Source organism: Phyllopteryx taeniolatus, chromosome 15 (assembly GCF_024500385.1).
Source record: "Phyllopteryx taeniolatus isolate TA_2022b chromosome 15, UOR_Ptae_1.2, whole genome shotgun sequence".
NCBI classification, from domain to species: Eukaryota; Metazoa; Chordata; class Actinopteri; order Syngnathiformes; family Syngnathidae; genus Phyllopteryx; species Phyllopteryx taeniolatus.
The window spans coordinates 22,173,087-22,191,400 of NC_084516.1; the positions used below are offsets into that span (position 1 = coordinate 22,173,087).

The following is an 18,314-nucleotide window of genomic DNA, read 5'->3' on the forward strand; positions in this document are numbered from 1 at the left end:
CAACCTACTTTGTCCAAGTTTTATTGGGAAAGTAGCGTAAAGGAGAACGGAAACTTACAGCATCTGTTCCCAGGGGGGGCAGGGTATCGAAGTCATCCAAAGAGGCTTGAGCAGCCTGGACAGCATGCATACTGGAGTTGATGGTTCCGGTCAGGGCTTGCTGAGCTGAAGTCTGCAAACATATAGAATTACTCAGATCACAGTCCCCAGGTGTTCCCAACACAGTTGAATACTACTGGATGGCTTTTCCATATGCACACATACGCCATACCAGGGATGGCCAAACTACTACCCATGGGCCATTTGCGGCCCGCTGCCCGCTGCAACGCTAATAAATTAAAAACAAAAAAAAAAAAACCAACTGCCCTCATGTCTTCCCTCACGACATCCATCAACTTTCTCTTTGGTCTTCCTCTCGCTCTCTTGCCTGGCAGCTCCATCCTCATCCTTCGACCAATATACTCACTAATTCTCCTCTGGACGTGTCCAAACCATCAAAGTCTGCTCTCTCGAACTTTGTCTCCAAAACATCGAACCTCGGCTGTCCCTCTGATGAGCTCATTTCTAATTTGATCCAACCTGGTCACTCCGAGAGCCAACCTCAACATCTTCATTTCCGCCACCTCGAGCTCTGCTTCCTGTTGTCTCTTCAGTGCCACTGTCTCGAATCCGTCCATCATGGCCGGCCTCGCCACTGTCTTATAAACTTTGCCCTTCATCCTGGCAGAGACTCTTCTGTCACATAACACACCTGACACCTTCCTCCACCCGTTCCAACCTGCTTGGACCCGTTACTTCACTTCCTGACCACACTCACCATTGCTCTGGACGGTTGACCCCAAGTATTTCAAGTCCTCCACCCTTGCTATCTCTTCTCCCTGTAGCCTCACTCTTCCCCCACCACCCCTCTCATTCATGCACATATATTCTGTCTTACTTCGGCTAACCTTCATTCCTCTTCTTTCTAGTGCATGCCTCCATCTTTCTAACTGTTCCTCCACCTGCTTCCTGCAGATCACAATGTCATGTGCAAACATCATGGTCCACGGGATTTCCAGTCTAACCTCCTCTGTCAGCCTATCCATCACCACTGCAAACAAGAAGGGGCTCAGGGCTGATCCCTGATGCAGTCCCACCTCCACCTTCAATTCGTCTGTCACACCTCACCGCTGTTCTGCTGCCCTCATACGTGTCCTGTATTATTCTAACATACTTCTAATGGCCACTCCAGACTTCCGCATGCAGTACCACAGTTCCTCTCTGGGTACTCTGTCATAGGCTTTCTCGAGATCTACAAAGACACAATGTAGCTCCTTCTGACCTTCTCTGTACTTTTCCATCAACATCCTCAAGGCAAATAATGCATCTGTGGTAGTCTTTCTAGGCATGAAACCATACTGTTGCTCGCAAATACTCCCTTCTGTCCTGAGTCGAGCCTCCACTACTTTTTCCCATAACTTCATTGTGTGGCTCATCAACTTTATTCCTCTCTAGTTCCCACAGCTCTGCACATCACCCTTGTTCTTAAAAATGGGCACAAGTACACTTTTCCTCCATTCCTCAGGCATCTTCTCACCCGCTAGAATTCTGTTGAGCAAGCTGGTCAAAAACTCCACAGCCACGTCTCCTAGATGCTTCCATACCTCCACAGGAATGTCATCAGGACCAACTGCCTTTCCATTTTTCATCCCCTTTAATGCCTTTCTAACTTCCCCCTTACTAATCATTGCCACTTCCTGGTCCACCACACTTGCCTCTTCTACTCTCCCTTCTCTCTCATTTTCCTCATTCATCAACTCCTCGAAGTATTCTTTCCATCTAGCTAGCACACTGCTGGCACCAGTCAACATATTGCCATCTCTATCCTTAATCACCCTAACCTGCTGCACATTCTTCCCATCTCTATCGCTCTGTCTGGCCAGCCTGTATAGATCCTTTTCTCCTCCTTTAGTGTCCAACCTGCCATACATGTCATCATATGCCTCTTGTTTTGCCTTTGCCACCTCTACCTTTGCCCTATGTCGCATCGCAATGTATTCCTTTCGCCTCTCCTCGGTCCTCTCAGTGTCCCACTTCCTCTTAGCTAACCTTTTTCCTTGTATGATTTCCTGTACTGTGAGGTTCCACCACCAAGTCTCCTTCTCTCCTTTCCTGCCAGAAGATACACCAAGTACTCTCCTGCCTGTTTCTCTGATCACCTTGGCTGCAGTGGTCCAGTCTTATGGAAGCTCCTCCCGTCCACCAAGAGCCTGTCTCACCTCTTCCCGAAAAGCTGCACAACACTCGTCCTGTCTCAGCTTCCACCACATGGTTCTCTTCTCTGCCTTTGTCTTCCTAATCTTCCTCCCCACCACCAGAGTCATCTTACACACCACCATCCTATGCTGTCTAGCCACACTCTCCCCTACCAGTACCTTACAGTCGGTAACCTCCTTCAGATTAAATCAGCTGCATGAGATGTAATCCACCTGCGTGCTTCTACCTCCGTTCTTGTAGGTCACCCTATGTTCGTGCCTCTTCTGGAAAAAAGTGTTCACTACAGCCATTTGCATCCTTTTTGCAAGGTCTACCACCATCTGTCCCTCCAAGTTTCTTTCCTGGATGCCGTATTTACCCATCACTTCTTCGTCACCCCTGTTTCCTTCACCAACTTGTCCATTACCATCTGCACCAATCACAACTCTCTCTCTGTCTGGGATGCTCAGAACGACTTTGTCTAGTTCCTTCCAGAATTTCTCTTTCACCTCGAGGTCACATCCTATCTATGGGGCTTAGCTACTAATCACATTATACATGACACCCTCAATTTAAAGTTTCAGCCTCATCACTCGATCTGATACTATTTTCACCTCCAAGACAGTCTTAGCCAACTCTTCTTTTTAAATAACCGCGACTCCATTTCTCTTCCCATCTACAGCATGGTAAAACCATTTAAACCCTGCCCCTAAACTTCTAGCCTTACTGCCTTTCCACCTGGTCTCCTTTCCATTTTTCATCCTCTTTAATGCCTTTCTAACTTCCCCGTTACTAATCATTGCTACTTCCTGTTCCACCACACTTACCTCTTCTACGCTTCCTTCTCTCTCATTTTCCTCATTCATCAACTCCTCAAAGTATTCTTTCCATCTAGTGAGCACACTGCTGGCACCAGTCAACATATTTCCATCTCTATCGCTCTGTCTGGCCAACCTGTATAGATCCTTTTCTCCTTCTTTAGTGTCCAACCTGGCATACATGTCATCATATGCCTCCTGTTTGGCCTTTGGTTGACCAATAGGATTGTGTATTGTGTCCAGCGCGACGCTTCCCATTGTCAGCATACTTGGTCGCCGTTTTGAACATTTACTCACGCGCACAAACTAATGTTTACTGAAGCTTTAGAGCATGATTTGACAGAACGCCGGCATCTCTACGTACAAACGTTAAGACTAGCTTAAGCTTGCGAGGCTGCATAACGTTTTGTTACTGCTTGTAGGTGAACATACCTGAAGCAATCCTTGAATGGACCAAAACGTCCCCCTCCCGAGCACCGAATTAGATGCTCGGGTAGATTCCACTGTTTTGGCAAAGAAGGTTTGGGAGTCATTTTTTTCCCCATGTTCAATGGTCTTGTTGTTGGTATTTTAAGTAAGTATTTTCCTACACAGAGTTAACTGGGTTTCTCCAGCTCAACAGATAGAGAATTAAAATCAATCATATACATCCTTCCTAGATGTTAGTAACAAGAGCAGAGCAGACCCTTGTTGGAACTTTTTGACTGAAACTGAGAAATGACAAAATGAAAACTGGCTATAAATACAACAGTTCGCGCTCACAGGACACCGAGATGAAGGAAGTGGTCCAAACAACAACCCAAAAATGTGTTTTTACATTCAATTTGCAAACCTGACCCAAGAAGACTACTGTAGAGCTTGGGAACATACCAAAACAGCCTGGCGATCAGATGTTGGGCAAGACAACACAAGAAATCCACATCAGCAGAAACAATGTGGAGAATATAAAACAAAAAGGACTTGAAATCAAAAGTAAACGACAGCTAAATGAGGGTGTAAACAGCTTTGGCTCAAAAAGAGTACTGTCTTAAGGACCCTGTAAACTGAATTCAGAGATTTGTTTCTGAATACATTCTATAAATATATTCATCTATGTTTGAAGATAATTGCTTAAAACAAGCAAAGACTGAGAACAATGTAATACTGAATTGTTGGGTTATAGCGTTAAACTCTTTTCCACCGTTTACGATTTTATTTGTTTTTTTTGAGTGTGGCTAAAACAAAGCTCAGGTACGCACACTTGGGCTTTCTGGCACGAGTCGGCTCTCCCCCAAGTACAAGTACGTACCCGTCCCCCCACCCGAAGGCAGAGGGAGGCTACCTTCTCATCCACCGGGGTGAACCCAAACGTACAGGCGCCGAGCCAGAGGGCAATAAATATACCCACAACTGCTCAGCGCCTCTCACTGTGGGCAACTCCAGAGTGGAAAAGAGTCCAACCCTTCTCAAGAGGACTGGTACCAGAGCCCAAGCAGCGTGTGTGGAGGCGAGCCAGACTATATCTAGTCAGAACTTCTCGACCTCACACACCAGCTCGGGGCTCCTTCCCTGCCAGAGAGGTGACATTCCACGTCCCTAGAGCCAGCTTCTGTAGCCGGGGGGTTGGATCGCCAAGGGTTACTTATCAGGGTTTCCCAAATATACATTTATTTGTGGCGGGCCGCCGCAAATAGATTTTGGCTTTTTGTGCAAAAAAGAAAAAAAAAAAAAAAAAAAACGTAACGGCGCCTCGTAACAGCACACTCGTTTTTGCTGTTTTTGTTTGCATTTGTGCGTATTTTTTGCTCGGAAACGCCACTCCATGCTGGGCAAAGCCTACGTACAGTCGTCGGGATCTTCTGAGTTAGAAATTACACCGCGGAAAGACTATTACGGAACCGAACCAAAGCATAAGGATAAGGATATATATGCAAATGTTAAGTATTATATACACCAATAATATGAGACAATGCCAGCATCCCACTTCACTTCATACTGCCGCGGGACTTACACTGTAAACCCACAAGTTCTTCATTAAAATAATTCTGAAAAAGTTCCAACAAAAGTATTTCGTTGCAATTTTATGTACACTACTGCATGTTTGGAAAACAACTGCACTGTTATCAAAACTAAAGTTGTCCTCGTTTGTTAACAAATAAACATTTAGTTTCAGATCCCCCAGGGTCCTGGTACCTCAATGTGAGAACCATTGAGTTAAAGTGTAGTTCACACAATATGCATTGCTTTTAGGCACACGTGCTAGTTCATGCTTTTTAGCTTTATTTTTTTTTTTACCAGTGGGGGCATGTGTCCTCGGTGCATCTGTCCACTGGTGATGTGCTGCTTAGCCTGAGGCATGGAGCCCATCTGGAAACTCTCTGGCCCACCAGCTCCTGAGCGCATGATGGCTGGCAGGGCCACTGAGCCAGTCTCTACCTTACCCACCTTGTTGAACTGTTGCTGCAACACTGTTGACCTAGAGTGATGTAATAAGAGAATTAGGTAGGGAAAGAGATGACAGAAATGTACAAACGCACATACTTTTTAGGTGACACAGAGTCCTCCAGCATGGTTGACTCTTCATCTCCCTCCAGTCCAAAGTGGTCTTTGCTTTTTTTCTGTCAAAATTCATTAATGGCAGTTACATTGGACCATAATACAGAGTGTAGGTCTCATTTTAAAAACTCAAACTGGACATCCGAGAATAACTAAGTGAATATTGACACAAAAAGGTTTTTGTTTTATCCTAGTAAACTTGCTTGATGTAAACCTTCATTTGTTGCATTTTGCGCTTCATAATGCGCCACACATTTTCAATGGGGGACAGGACACTGGCAGGCCAGTCAGTCTGGCTGTTGTAACATGTGTGCCTTCGCATTGTCTTGCTGAAATAAGCAGGGACGTCCCAGAAAAAGATGTTGCTTGGAAGGCAGCATATGTTGCTCCAAAATCTGTATGTACTGTACAGCACGTATGGTTCACCCAAGTTCACTTGGGTTAGATTTGTCTGATATATATGTTTGATGACATTAAAACATTAAAGTGGGGAAACTATGTACAATTCTCAGAATTTGAAAGGGGACCAGTACTTTTTCAAAGCACTGTAGTTCATGTCAACGGCACAAGAATGTAAATGCACTACTCGCAAAAAATTAGGGATATTCAGCTTACGGGGGAAATTTCAGGTTCAACCTTAAATGCACGGTTAGCAATCGCGATTAGCATTAGATCGCTAGCGATGACCATTTTAGGTAAAAAAAAAAAACAAAACACTAACTACCATTCAGCTCACTCAAACTTATCACATGACACATCTAACAGTGTCTTACTTACAAGTGATTCTTTGTCGTTTTTGGCAAAGTTTATCACTGGCCCAACACTGCGTCCGTCTGCAATAAATGTCCGTGTGAAACATTGGTTCCACCGGGGTTTTCGAAGCAGAAATTGTGTCCACCTATTTTTGAAGTCCCCACTCCCTGGGTAAATCCACATCTCCGATCTCATACGTAAAAGTCGTTATAGTTTGAAAAGATAGCAAAAAAGACGAACATAGTAGAGAGATGAGCGTGTTTAATGTCTGTTACCTTCTTAAGGATGATGTCGATGTAACCAGCAATAAGTTGGGCTATTTGCTCTCCCTCGGTGGTCTGCACCGAGTAGTAACCATCCTGGTAATCTCCAAAATCCTGAAAGTAGATCAAACGGCGTCCTTCATTTCAAGACTATGGCATGGTGGTCCCTCTCTTATATAGTGCCAATTCATAGCAGATGTTATCTCAAGGCACTTTGCGCATGGAGCAGGCCTACAACCGCGCATTAAGGAAAACCGACAGAAGCCCAGATTAGCCAGCAGCGTTATGAGTGAGGCAAGGAAAAAAACCTCAAACACAGCCTTGACCGGTCGAGTTGAGATTCTGAACATTTTGTCAGTCTAGCTGTCGTGCTGACGAGAAGTATCTAAATGACACCCTGTGAACATTTCTGAAAAGGAATCAATTATTCGTAGGTTAAATTGGGCTCATTACTTCGTGCCTGCTTCCTTGCAGAAGAAACTCACCAGAGTGAAACTCTTGGGTGAAGCGGCCCAACGTTTGATATTGGTCAGGTTCCACTCCTGTATCACCTCCTTCGTTTTCTCGTCCACCCTCATCACGCTCTCTTTGGTGATGCCCAGGAGACGTGGTACCAGTTTGTTCTTGCCCTTCATCTTCTCCTGCAGGATAATTTCATGTGAATAACTAAAGGGACAGCATGAGTCAGTACAGCTAATCGAGCAGCATCTAATCGATAGTGGTCTTACCTTGACCAAAAAAAACGATACTCCATAGGTTTTAAGAGACCTGGCCAGCTTCACATAGCTGACTTTGGCCTCAATCTCGGTCATGTTTTGGCAGTTTTTGTGTGCCTGCGTAGACAATACGAACCAATCACCAAAGTGCTGCATGAGCTATTGCACTGCAAAACAATTATTTGGACCACACTGACAAGGGGCCCTACGGAAACCTTGTTTGCGTCGTCCGATTGGCGAATCGCGTTGGATTGGCGCAACGGGCGCCCAAGGCGGACGTCGGCGATGGAGTCTCAAAATAGACACGCGTGCGCAAGAACGGCTAAATTAAAGCAGCGGACGGCACGTTGATCGTTGTGGCGCAGTAAAAGTATCGATCCTTCTTCACATAAATACTCGAGTAAAAAGTACAGTTTTATTCCCGATTCTGTTGGCTACTGCATTTCTTACCTGGAAGATCTTTTTCTCTCCTTTGTGTTTGATGTACTCTTTGGGAAGAAACTCTTTTAAACTGTGATGAGCAAAGGTCAACATGAATCAAACACAATTGATCGGAAACAAGTACTGTATTTAGTGTATAGTGGGTACGGAAATGTTTCACTCTTGGTTATATTGCAGCCATTTGTTACAATCATTTAAGTTCTTTTTTTTTGTTCCTCATTAATGGACACGCAGCACCCCATATTGACAGAAAATCATGGATTTGTTGACATTTTTGCAGATTTAATAACCAAGAAAAACTGCAATATCACACAGCCGTAAGTATTCCGACCCTTTTCTGTGACACTCCTATATTTTAACTCGTGTGCCGTCCAGTTCTTCTGATCGTCCTTGAGATGGTTCTGCACCTTCGTTGGAGGCCAGCTGTGTTTGATTACACTGATTGGACTTGATTAGGAAAGCCACACACCTGTCTATATAATCTGCGCAAATGAGAATCAGGAGGTCAAAGGAACTGCCTGAAGAGCTCAGAGACCGAATTGTGGCAAGGCACAGATCTGGCCGAGGTTACAAAAAGAATTCTGCTGCACTTAAGGTTCCTAAGAGCACAATGGCCTCCATAATCCCGAAATGGAAGAGGTTTGGGACGACCAGAACCCCCCTGATATAACAAAGAGCGCACAAATGAAGGGGCTCTGAATACTTTCCGTACCCACCGTATATAAGGAAACACTCACTCTAAGAATCCAGGTTTGTGTTTAGACTCGTTATGGTCCCCAAACTGGATCTGACACTGATAACCGGCAAACTCACAGGCCTTGTCAAAGGAGACTGGGTGAGACCCATTTAGGATGTCATCGCGAGCCTGTTCAAACACAAACACACACACGCGCACGCACGTCCGAAACACGGCAAACGAGAGATATTTGCATGACGGCGTTTCAAATGTGACGAAAGGCAAGAGTGCGATTTTTTTTTTGGGTGTGTACCTGTACGTAGAGAAGGTTGAGCTGGACGGGGTCTCTGGAGTCCACATTTTGGTCTGAGTAGAAGAACTTCCTCCTGAGCAACAACATTTCTGTCTCCTCGACACCTTGTTCCCTCAAGGTCCGCCCATGGTCCAACCAGTTCACTGTGGAACACACCAACTTCAGTCTCACCCGAGCTTTTCAACGTCTCGAGACGGCGAAGTGATACACGTGCATGACATACATTCTACTTCGATAGAATCGCTCGTGATTTTTTTTTTTTTAGCGTCAAGACCAATTAGATGTTGAAAGTGCGTCAATGTCATACGTTCGTCATCTGTATGCAGCTTCTGCTTTAACTTCTCCATCTTCTTGTCGTCTCTGAGCAGTGTCTTCTCTCTTTTAAGAGTACCCGTGGTCTCCTCCTTCTTCTCCTCGCCGATGTCCCGCACCAGCGAGTACTCGTCGTAGTTCGTAATGCCTAAAACGACAGTTTCGAGTACACGTTTCAGATGAGTAGCTTTTTTTCCCCCCCCCTTCAAAAGGGGGAAAGTTGAGGGCGCAAAGCTGTCGTTTCAAAAGGTGACTTGACCTATCCTGGCGCAAATGGTCATGAGCATGTCGCTGACAATCTTGGAATCGTCCACCATGACAGTCTTCACGGTGCCATCCAGCATACGGATCTTGAGAGGCCGCTGCTTCTTCTTGTACTCCAGAGTGTCCTGAGAGACCAAATGTTATCCAAGCGGATGTGAACATTCCGGATAAAGCCTACACGCTAAAACTATTCGCAAGATTTTACAATCCCGGCGAGGTCGCTTAGCAATGAACACGGCTCTGACATCCAGTCGTCGTCCTCCCTTCGTGACACAAGAAGTGTTGCTCGTTTGCTACCACGGACGCGATGATCAGTGACTTACAATGCATTGACACCGAACGCAAAGAGAACTTTGGCAGCCCCGGGGTGCGTAAAAAAATTATAATAATAGCGTGCGCCAAGCTGCTGTTCAATGCGGATGCGCCGGTAATGTCAGACGCTGGATTTATTTTATTTTTTTCCCCCCAATATCCAGAACAATCGGTGTTACAGCCGTAACGAGTCAACGTTCAGTGATTTCTGTAAAAAAAAAAAATAATAATAATAAATAAATAAAAATACGGATATTCTGTAACATTTTTTTTTTAAACTTTTTTTTTTTTTTTTTAATCAAAAAGTATCGCTTGTGCATTTCTAAAACGCTTACGCTGTGATACACATTTTTCTGTAAAAAAAAATAATAAATAAATAAAAAAAAAAAAAAAATACGGATATTCTGTAAAAAAATTTATTTTTTTACTTTTTTTTTTTTTTATTTAATCAAAAAGTATCGCTTGTGCATTTCTAAAACGCTTACGCTGTGATACACATTTTTCTGTAAAAAAAAAAAAAAAAGAAATAAAAATCAAAAAAAAAATACGGAGATTCTGTAAAAAATTTTTTTTTTTACTTTTTTTTTTTTTTATTTAATCAAAAAGTATCGCTTGTGCATTTCTAAAACGCTTACGCTGTGATACACATTTTTCTGTAAAAAAAAAAAAAAAAAGAAAAAAATCAAAAAAAAAATACGGAGATTCTGTAAAATTTTTTTATTTTTTACTTTTTTTTATTTTTTATTTAATCAAAAAGTATCGCTTGTGCATTTCTAAAACGCTTACGCTGTGATACACATTTTTTTAAATTTTTTATTTGAGACAACTGAAAAAGTCTTGTGTAAATCTTTGAGTGCTCGCACAGCGGAGCAGTGCAGATTGCGCCGTCTGCCTTCCTTTTTAGGAGTGACTCACCCCATTCCTCAACATGTAGTAGTCGAGAGCTTTTCCGGCCTCGAGCCAAATGCCTTTCTTTGGGTCTTCATCGGAGAGAAACAGTCCATAGTCATTGGCTGCAAAAACAATAATCATAATAATAATAATGACAATGCTGATTCATTTCGTTAATGTTGTTTCTTTGTTTGCATTTACTGCTCTAAATGTCTGTCAGTGATCAACACAAGTGCTCCATATGAGCAGGTCCAGAAAGCAAATGTAGATATCTTAACATTTGTATTTATCAGTGTCAAAATAACAAGCCGGTGAGGTCAAGCGATGGCGAGCCGTACTGTTTATGTAGCAATAAATAGCACGGCGTGTATAGCAGCGGATGTATCTTCGAACCAAGAGGCTAATCTTGGTTCATGACGCCACGGTCAACCGCCGCGCTGCGAAGCCTGCAATCGTGAACCAAAAGGCCCATGTTCACCTAATTTAGCTCCAGTCCTGTATTTGAGTCGCTAAGTCTTTCAATGCTTCGGGACACTTTTACGTCTTTTTACCGACTCGGAGGGGCCGAAATGAGGAAGCGTGATTCAACAGGAGCAGGACTTTGTGTACTGTACGGTTTGGAGCATTATATTGCGCGTATTATCAAGCACAAACGCGGGCCCGTGTTCCGCTATTGTCATTTTCAACGCGACATCGACAGATACAGTCATCACACTAAAAAAAATACTTCCCAATGTGACTTACATTTTTTTTTATGAAAAAAAAAAAAAAAAAGGCGGCAAAAATGACAAAAGCATGAAACTAATTTGGGTTTATCAAGAAAATGATCCCAAACATCGGAGACTGCTAATTGGCCTGCGCTCTCGGGCGTGGCTTCCCATTGATCGTGATCTGGGAAACGCATGGGGGCGGGGAACTCACGCTGTCCGAGTTGCGCCTCTGTAACTCTCTCCCTGATGATGCGGCAGGCATCGTACACCATGGTGGAGGGCTCGAACTGCATGGTCTTGACCACGTTGCCCACTCCAATCTTTAACGACAAGGCCACCATGATGTCTGCTCCGCACGTCCGCCCGACACACACCTGCAGGAGAAGACAAAACAAAAAAAAGTCAAACAAATAGACAACAACAACAAATATAATTGCACTTGCGCTCTTGAAAGGCTTGAATGAACATTCTGGATCGGTTCATGGTTTCTCCAGGGGCCCCATGAAACGAATATGAGCTCGAGCCGCAGGGGGGTCGGTTCAGACCTCGAGGGTGCTAAATGAGCAAACCGGTGCGGACTGAAAAGATAGCCGGGGTGGGCTCCAGCACGCCCGCAATCCGAGCGAGGAGAAGCGGCACGGAAAATGAATGAATGAATCGTGAAAATTGCCTCTCCCACACCCTACACAGTGTGCTTGTAGAATTTGTTGTTTTGTTTTCGAAAATCAAAACCAGCGTGCAAGCGGGTTTTCTTTTGAAAACAGTCCCCAGTGAGCGGCACCGCACTGACAGCAAGGAGAGAAAAACCGCGTTGCCATCAGAGTTCACATGGATTGAGTGTCACAACACAGACCCCCCCCCCCTCGGGCTCACATCCTGCTCTCTCTGAATCACTTCCTGCTACTGGAACTAAATTCCCCCCTTTCATGTTAGTTAATTGTGGTGGGGGGTATGCGGCAAGGAAGAAAAGGAAGAAAACCTCTCTTTTCTCGCATTAGGCGCATCCCAAATTGTTATTTGATACGTTTCCTTTGGTTTAGGATCCAAACTCTAATCTCAAGTGAAAAGCGGGCGAATGAGGCCAGTACCTGAGAACTGTACTGGCTGCACTGTCAGCTGATGAACTCTGGCTTTCTTCTTTTCCCTGAATGTAAAAAATAAGACAGTTTGCAATCATTTGTTTGACAGCGTTTCGACACGTTCGCGTTCCCGAAAGCCGCTCTCCGCTGTTCGAGCGCTGCTCCTCCTCGCTTACTCATGACAACGTTTCCTGTTTTAAAAAGCCATAAAAGGGCATTTCGGCACTCAACACACTCCGCAGCTATGATTCAGCGGAAAGCGGCGTATCCTGTCTGCGGTGTCTTTCAGAACATCTTGAGGACCTGAGGAAAAGTGACAAAATAACGAGCTGCAAGAACTTTATGGAATTAAAAAAAATAATAATAATAAAAAAATGACCATCTATTTTAATGCAAAGATGTTGAATGAATGAGTGTGAGAGTCACGTTACGGTTTTTGGCAATGATTGAGGAACAACACACTTGTGCCAAGGAGACACTCACAAACAATTTGCCAGAATAGCAGCCACATCCCCCAAATTGTTTTGAATCCCTCTGTCAAACAAGATGGCAGCCATCCCTTCTCTAACGGAGAAGCGGAATACGGAGACGACCGCAGTTAAGGTTGCGGTGCCGGCGAGTTGCTCGAAGAAGCGCAATCTTTATCGACAATTGAGACAAGACGGAACATCCGCATTTCCGCAGTCGTGATCGGTGTTTCAAGGCCTTTTTTTTTTTTTTTTGTTGACTTCCTTCGTTTGATCGGGCTTCCTTCTGTTACATCAGGATAGCCATCTTGGCAACTGCCACACGGCGTGCAAAATTCTTTGCGTCTCTAACGCTCGACACATTTCACCCCCCCCCCCCCCCCCCCGACATCCGGTAGGAGTGCTTCAACCGGCGGAGCTGTCCATCAGCGTCAGTCGAGGGATATGTTATCTCTTTTTTTTTTCTTTTTTTTTTGCCAGAAAAAAAAAATGTTCCTTTCAAAACAGCTCTGCATTAATAATTGCACAATTGTACAGTCTTTAGGAAAAAGCCCTTAGCTTGCAGCTGGGGAGTTAGCATTAAAATAGCAGACATTTTCATAGTTTACTGTAATGCCGACTGTAGCGCTACTATCAAAAAGCACCATTATAGTGTGTTCTCAAGCACATTGATTCTGATTGTGGGTGGGTCACAGACGGGTAATAATTTTTAAAAAAATGACCTGGCTCTTAACTGGAGATACCTCTTCAGATTCCTGTTTCCATTCGCGTAAAATAATAATCGCATCACTTTTGGCAACGACGGATCGAGTGGAACGGAGTCATGTGCTGAGAGCAGGATTTGTCTTCTGTCAGAGGCTTGGGGCATCCCCGAATACCGCATTGTCAGTGAACGCAATCCTGAAAGTGCTTGTTATGGAGAAGAAGGTGAAGGGGCAACTCGTCTGAGTGCGGGTATGCTAATGTTGACAGAAGGGCAGCGGAGGTGAAGAATAGCTTGGCGATGAGTCTCCAAAAGCACTGGTGGAATACCCATACATGAGGAGCTGCACCATATTTTGCTTGAACGAAACCAGTTACCAAACCACGCACACCGCAGGACAGTTCAGTCGGGTTCATAAGTCTCAGGTCATAACCTGCGAGTCTCACGCAAGTCCCAAGTCACTGCAGTAAAAAAAAAAAAAAAAAAAAAAAAAAAAAAAAAAAAAATCAAGCAAGTCGAGTCAAGTCATTACTTGGTTTGAGCAAGTCGCAAGTCAAGTCATGCAATCTTACTCCACTCGCAACATATATTGGCGTGGTCATAAAATGTTTTTACATATTTTTTAACCCCCCCATAAATCATAACACTCAAAAAAACTATTCAGACTGTTTTCTTTCTGAACAAACTATGCTGTGTACTCTTTGGTGACTCCTACGGAAAGTCTCAATTTAGCAAAAAAAGCCAAGCATTAGCAGATCACTATTAACCCTATCGAACTCCCCCCCCTGTTGCATAGCAAAACTGTTCCAGGACAAAGGGTTCGTGTCTGTGCATACATTTGCCACGTTTATTTGTCGACCGTTATGATAGGACTCTGGGAGCCCACGCTATTAAGGACTTGATGAGGACGAGATACATATCATTATCATACATTGTTATGCATCCGAGCTGTGTGATGGTTGATAAGTCTATCACTGTATGGTGAATTTAAATATCTGAAGGGGGAAAAAAAAAAAAAAAGGTACCATATGAGGTACCATAATTTCTCATGTATAATGCGCACCCATATATAATGCGCACTCCCAAAGTTGAGCTCAAAATTCTGGAAAACCCTTCTACCTATATTTAATGCATTTTTTATGATTTTGCTTCTACCCATATGATCAAAACATTCAGTGTTATCTGCATTTTGTTGTTTTTTAGAATTATTCTGAAGCACTTTATTTGCACATACAATACTTTCTTTTTATTTACTTACTCTTATTTTGAAATTCACAGCCGTACTTTTATTTAGTAACTGAGAAAACACACAGTTGTGCTCATATGTTTGATTAGCCAGGCAGAATTTGTAAGATGTGTACAATTCTTTTCAGAAAACATGAAGGACCAAGAAAGAAACATCCAATTTTATTTTAATGGGTGTCAAGCATTTTAGAAAAGCATTATTGTTAAACAAAACATAACTATAAAGAAATTAATGATGGTTGTTGTTCAGTCGTATTAAAAAAAATAAATACAAAATAAAAACATAAACATGGCACAAATTCTGCCTGGGTATGTAAACTTATGAGCACAATTGTACATATATGCAGTCATATGTACCCTTGTCAAATTGGAATGAAAGTGTAGGCTACACCTTTTTCATAATTATCCTCGAGGTGGTAAAGTATAATGAAAGTGTTTTTTCATAACTTCTCGATGGCGGCATACATTTATAAAATGTGAAAGTCTTTTTCATTTTCTCCTATACCTATGTATAATGCGCACTATTGACCTTTGACAATGTTTTGGGGGGTAAAAAATGCGCATTATACACAAGAAATTACAGTAATAGTGAATAGTAACTTTTGGATAAATTCACCTGAAATATCGCAAATATCATGGATGCAGTCGCCCCTATTAAAACTAAGACAATATTGAGGCAACCTACAACACCGTGGAGGAGCACCAAGATGGTATAGACCTCAAAATTTATACACAAATAAATAATTTCACAGGTAGTGGAAAGCCACTGCAACCCCAGATTAACTAATGACAATCTTCACTGCACTGTTATTTCATAGTGTAAGTATTGTACATGTGTGTTACTATTGGAATAGCGCCACTCGTGATTGTATTTCTGCAAAATACAGCTTCCCTTTTGGTCCCAGAGGTGGGGGTGCTCATTCACAAGCCAGTCTCCTTTGCTAATGTTCGTCTGCCCTTTTGTTTTGTTTTGTTTTCCTGCGTTGTTTCGCTTGTGGATTCCCATGTTCGATCTCAAATGAATTTCTCGAAAAATTCACAACCTGTATCAGTTGTGTGTGTTAGGGTTCGAGGAAAGACCTCTGGCTACCGAGAACTCTTCTCTAATTCACGTAGCGGCCTTCAAATTACGAGACCGAGGTCTGTCGTCACTGTCCTTAAAATTTCTACACATATACTGCCCCTTTGAAAAGCAGTCTCTGTTTTTAAGTGAACACAAGAGGATTTCTGTTTATTTTCATATCAAGATAGTCACGAGTAATGTTTGACTACTACAGGTGCCTGATCAGCAGTTGCCGCTTAAGGGATTGTTTGAACAGGTGAGTGCTACAAATAAATGTATTTCTTTGATTTAAGCGGTACAGTAGAACAGCTGTCAGTATTAATTGGCACCAAGTGTCAGTAGTTATACCGCTATCGGCGCTACTGAAACCGCCTAACAACTGCTCTCTTTGTTGATTTATTTTATGCAGCTGCGTTTAGCCTCCTGGGATGCTGTGCTATTCACAGGAGCCTTGTTTGTCTAAAAATAGAAACAAAAAAATATATATATATATATATATATGTGTGTGTTCCCTTTTGTTTTCTCACGAAATTCTCCACTGCAAAGGTGAAGTGGGGTAAAGCCAATGTTGTTTTCATTTGATTTTGGAGCTGAATACGCAGTGCACCGGAATATATAATGACAGTTCATGACCACTGAGTAAACCGAAAGCCAGACTGAATCTATAAAAAGAAGGGAAAAAAAAAAGAAAAATATGACGGAGAATGTTCTGGTGAAAAGTTGGAATTTCATTCATTCAACGAGGCACATACAAAACCGAGTGAGCTTGTGCTAAAAAATAAATAAATAAATAAAAGGAATAAAGAAATGCTGATCGATTCATTTATTTGAAGTATTTGCACAATTTGTACTTAATGGATGGCCTTCTATTAGACGGCAGGACGTACATACAGTAATTAATGTAAGCACTTTTTTTGTTTTATCGGTGTGCCGTGAGATGTTTCAATTGTAAAATATGTTCCTTGGCTCCATAAAGTTTGGAAATCACTGCTCCAGTCACATCGTGTGTTCTAATCAGTCAGGTCAAACCACTAAACTTGCTGTGATTCAATTGCTTGATTTGGAATTACATTCTTGTCGTTGTCGCCACGGTAACGAGTGTATCCGGTCGCATTTGCGTTGACGAGATGAAGCCACATGATCGGGAAAAAAACGGGATGCGGTGGTATCAATGACGTCACCGATCGGCGAATGACGACGTTAAAGCCGATCGGCATAAAAGGCTAAATATCGGCCGATACCGATCAGCCCGATAAAATCGGTGTAAAGTCGACTTGCGTGTATATGAAGACATTTAAAAAAATTAATCAAACCAAATGAATACAACTAATTGCCTCTTTTGGTTATTCGTCATAGTCGCCACTCTCCGCACTAATTAATATCGTAAAATAATAAAGTTGAGACTGGTTAGAGTCACCAAAAAGTCTCAGACAAGAATAGGCCTTCTGTTTACCAATAAACACAATTTCAAGCTGTTCAACTTTCGGACTGGGATAGCCCGACTGCAATAGAATTATTATTTTTTTTTTCTATTGTGTTTTCAAAGCATGGGCATTGCAAAACCACACGGCGCTCCTCCTTTCAACAAAAGCCACATTTTCTAGTCAGACATGCAAGCTTAGCAAAGTCTTAAAAACAGCACACTGAGAGGAAATGTTTTCCTCAGCAAGTATAGAAAATAAGAGAAAATTGTGGAGTCCTTTGACAACAAAATCATTGAAGTGTCATCCACTTTTGGGTCGCAAATCAGCTGCTTCAACATCTTGAACGCAATTTGGTTTCTGGTCTAAAGACTCCAAAGAAACGACCAAGTTCATTTTTATTGAAAAGGTCTTCTGGAAAGTCACCCCTACCGCCACATGAAGGTAATGGTCCACCGCCGTTCCATGAGACCGCTAGCGGCTCACCACAACAATGACAATTTATCGAGTCCGGAAAAACTATCGTGTCCATTTTATTAACGATAAGTCGATATAGTAATGATCGTGACAGGCCTAATGATTGCGCACAAAGCCTTTGCGGGCCAATCAAAGTAACTCATTTTGGTTAAAAAAAAAAAAAAAAAAAAAAAAACAGCTTTGCCATGCAGTTCTTAAATTGTGACTGCCCAAACTTGGATATTTCAGCCCACTTCTAACTTGAGAAAACAGCTTGCAGTAAGTTGGGGATGTTTCTATCGTTGTTTTGGCAGCGCATCTGGCAACATTAGCGCTATCTTATGGTCATAAATCACGATAAAACATGCTTGTTGGGGACAAGCACCATGCTGTAATAATTCTCTCTCTCTCTCTCTCTCTCTTTCTCCCTCCTCTCTCTCACACAGACACACACACACACACACACACACACACACAGACAATATCAATAAGTTTGTTCAGCAAACAGCTTCTTTATTCAGTCATTTAAGAGAATAAACAAAATGATGTAGGGCATGTGTTGTTAAGTTTTGGGCAGTTAAAATTTAAATGGTGGCAGGTGTGTGTGTGTGTGTCGACTCCCATAAATTATTATTTTTTAT

The 18,314-nt window shown here is 42.7% G+C and overlaps 1 protein-coding gene across 3 annotated transcripts in view; it reads right to left on the reverse strand.

The window, feature by feature from the left end:
* tln1 (talin 1) overlaps positions 1-18,314 on the reverse strand; it is a 65,854-nt gene that overhangs the window by 41,223 nt on the left and 6,317 nt on the right. For 2 of the 3 annotated variants that reach the window (XM_061747523.1, XM_061747525.1), the window contains exons 2-15: positions 12,328-12,383; positions 11,451-11,613; positions 10,554-10,651; positions 9,322-9,451; positions 9,058-9,210; positions 8,751-8,893; positions 8,499-8,626; positions 7,771-7,831; positions 7,333-7,437; positions 7,090-7,245; positions 6,617-6,718; positions 5,574-5,650; positions 5,328-5,508; positions 59-172 (exon numbers count right to left, since the gene is read on the reverse strand). In XM_061747523.1, the coding sequence (XP_061603507.1) occupies positions 59-172; positions 5,328-5,508; positions 5,574-5,650; positions 6,617-6,718; positions 7,090-7,245; positions 7,333-7,437; positions 7,771-7,831; positions 8,499-8,626; positions 8,751-8,893; positions 9,058-9,210; positions 9,322-9,451; positions 10,554-10,651; positions 11,451-11,580 (1,578 nt within the window). In that variant the 5' untranslated portion in view covers positions 11,581-11,613; positions 12,328-12,383. The remainder of the gene's footprint in view (positions 1-58; positions 173-5,327; positions 5,509-5,573; positions 5,651-6,616; positions 6,719-7,089; positions 7,246-7,332; positions 7,438-7,770; positions 7,832-8,498; positions 8,627-8,750; positions 8,894-9,057; positions 9,211-9,321; positions 9,452-10,553; positions 10,652-11,450; positions 11,614-12,327; positions 12,384-18,314) is intronic. The other variant, XM_061747524.1, reaches the window with a different exon arrangement.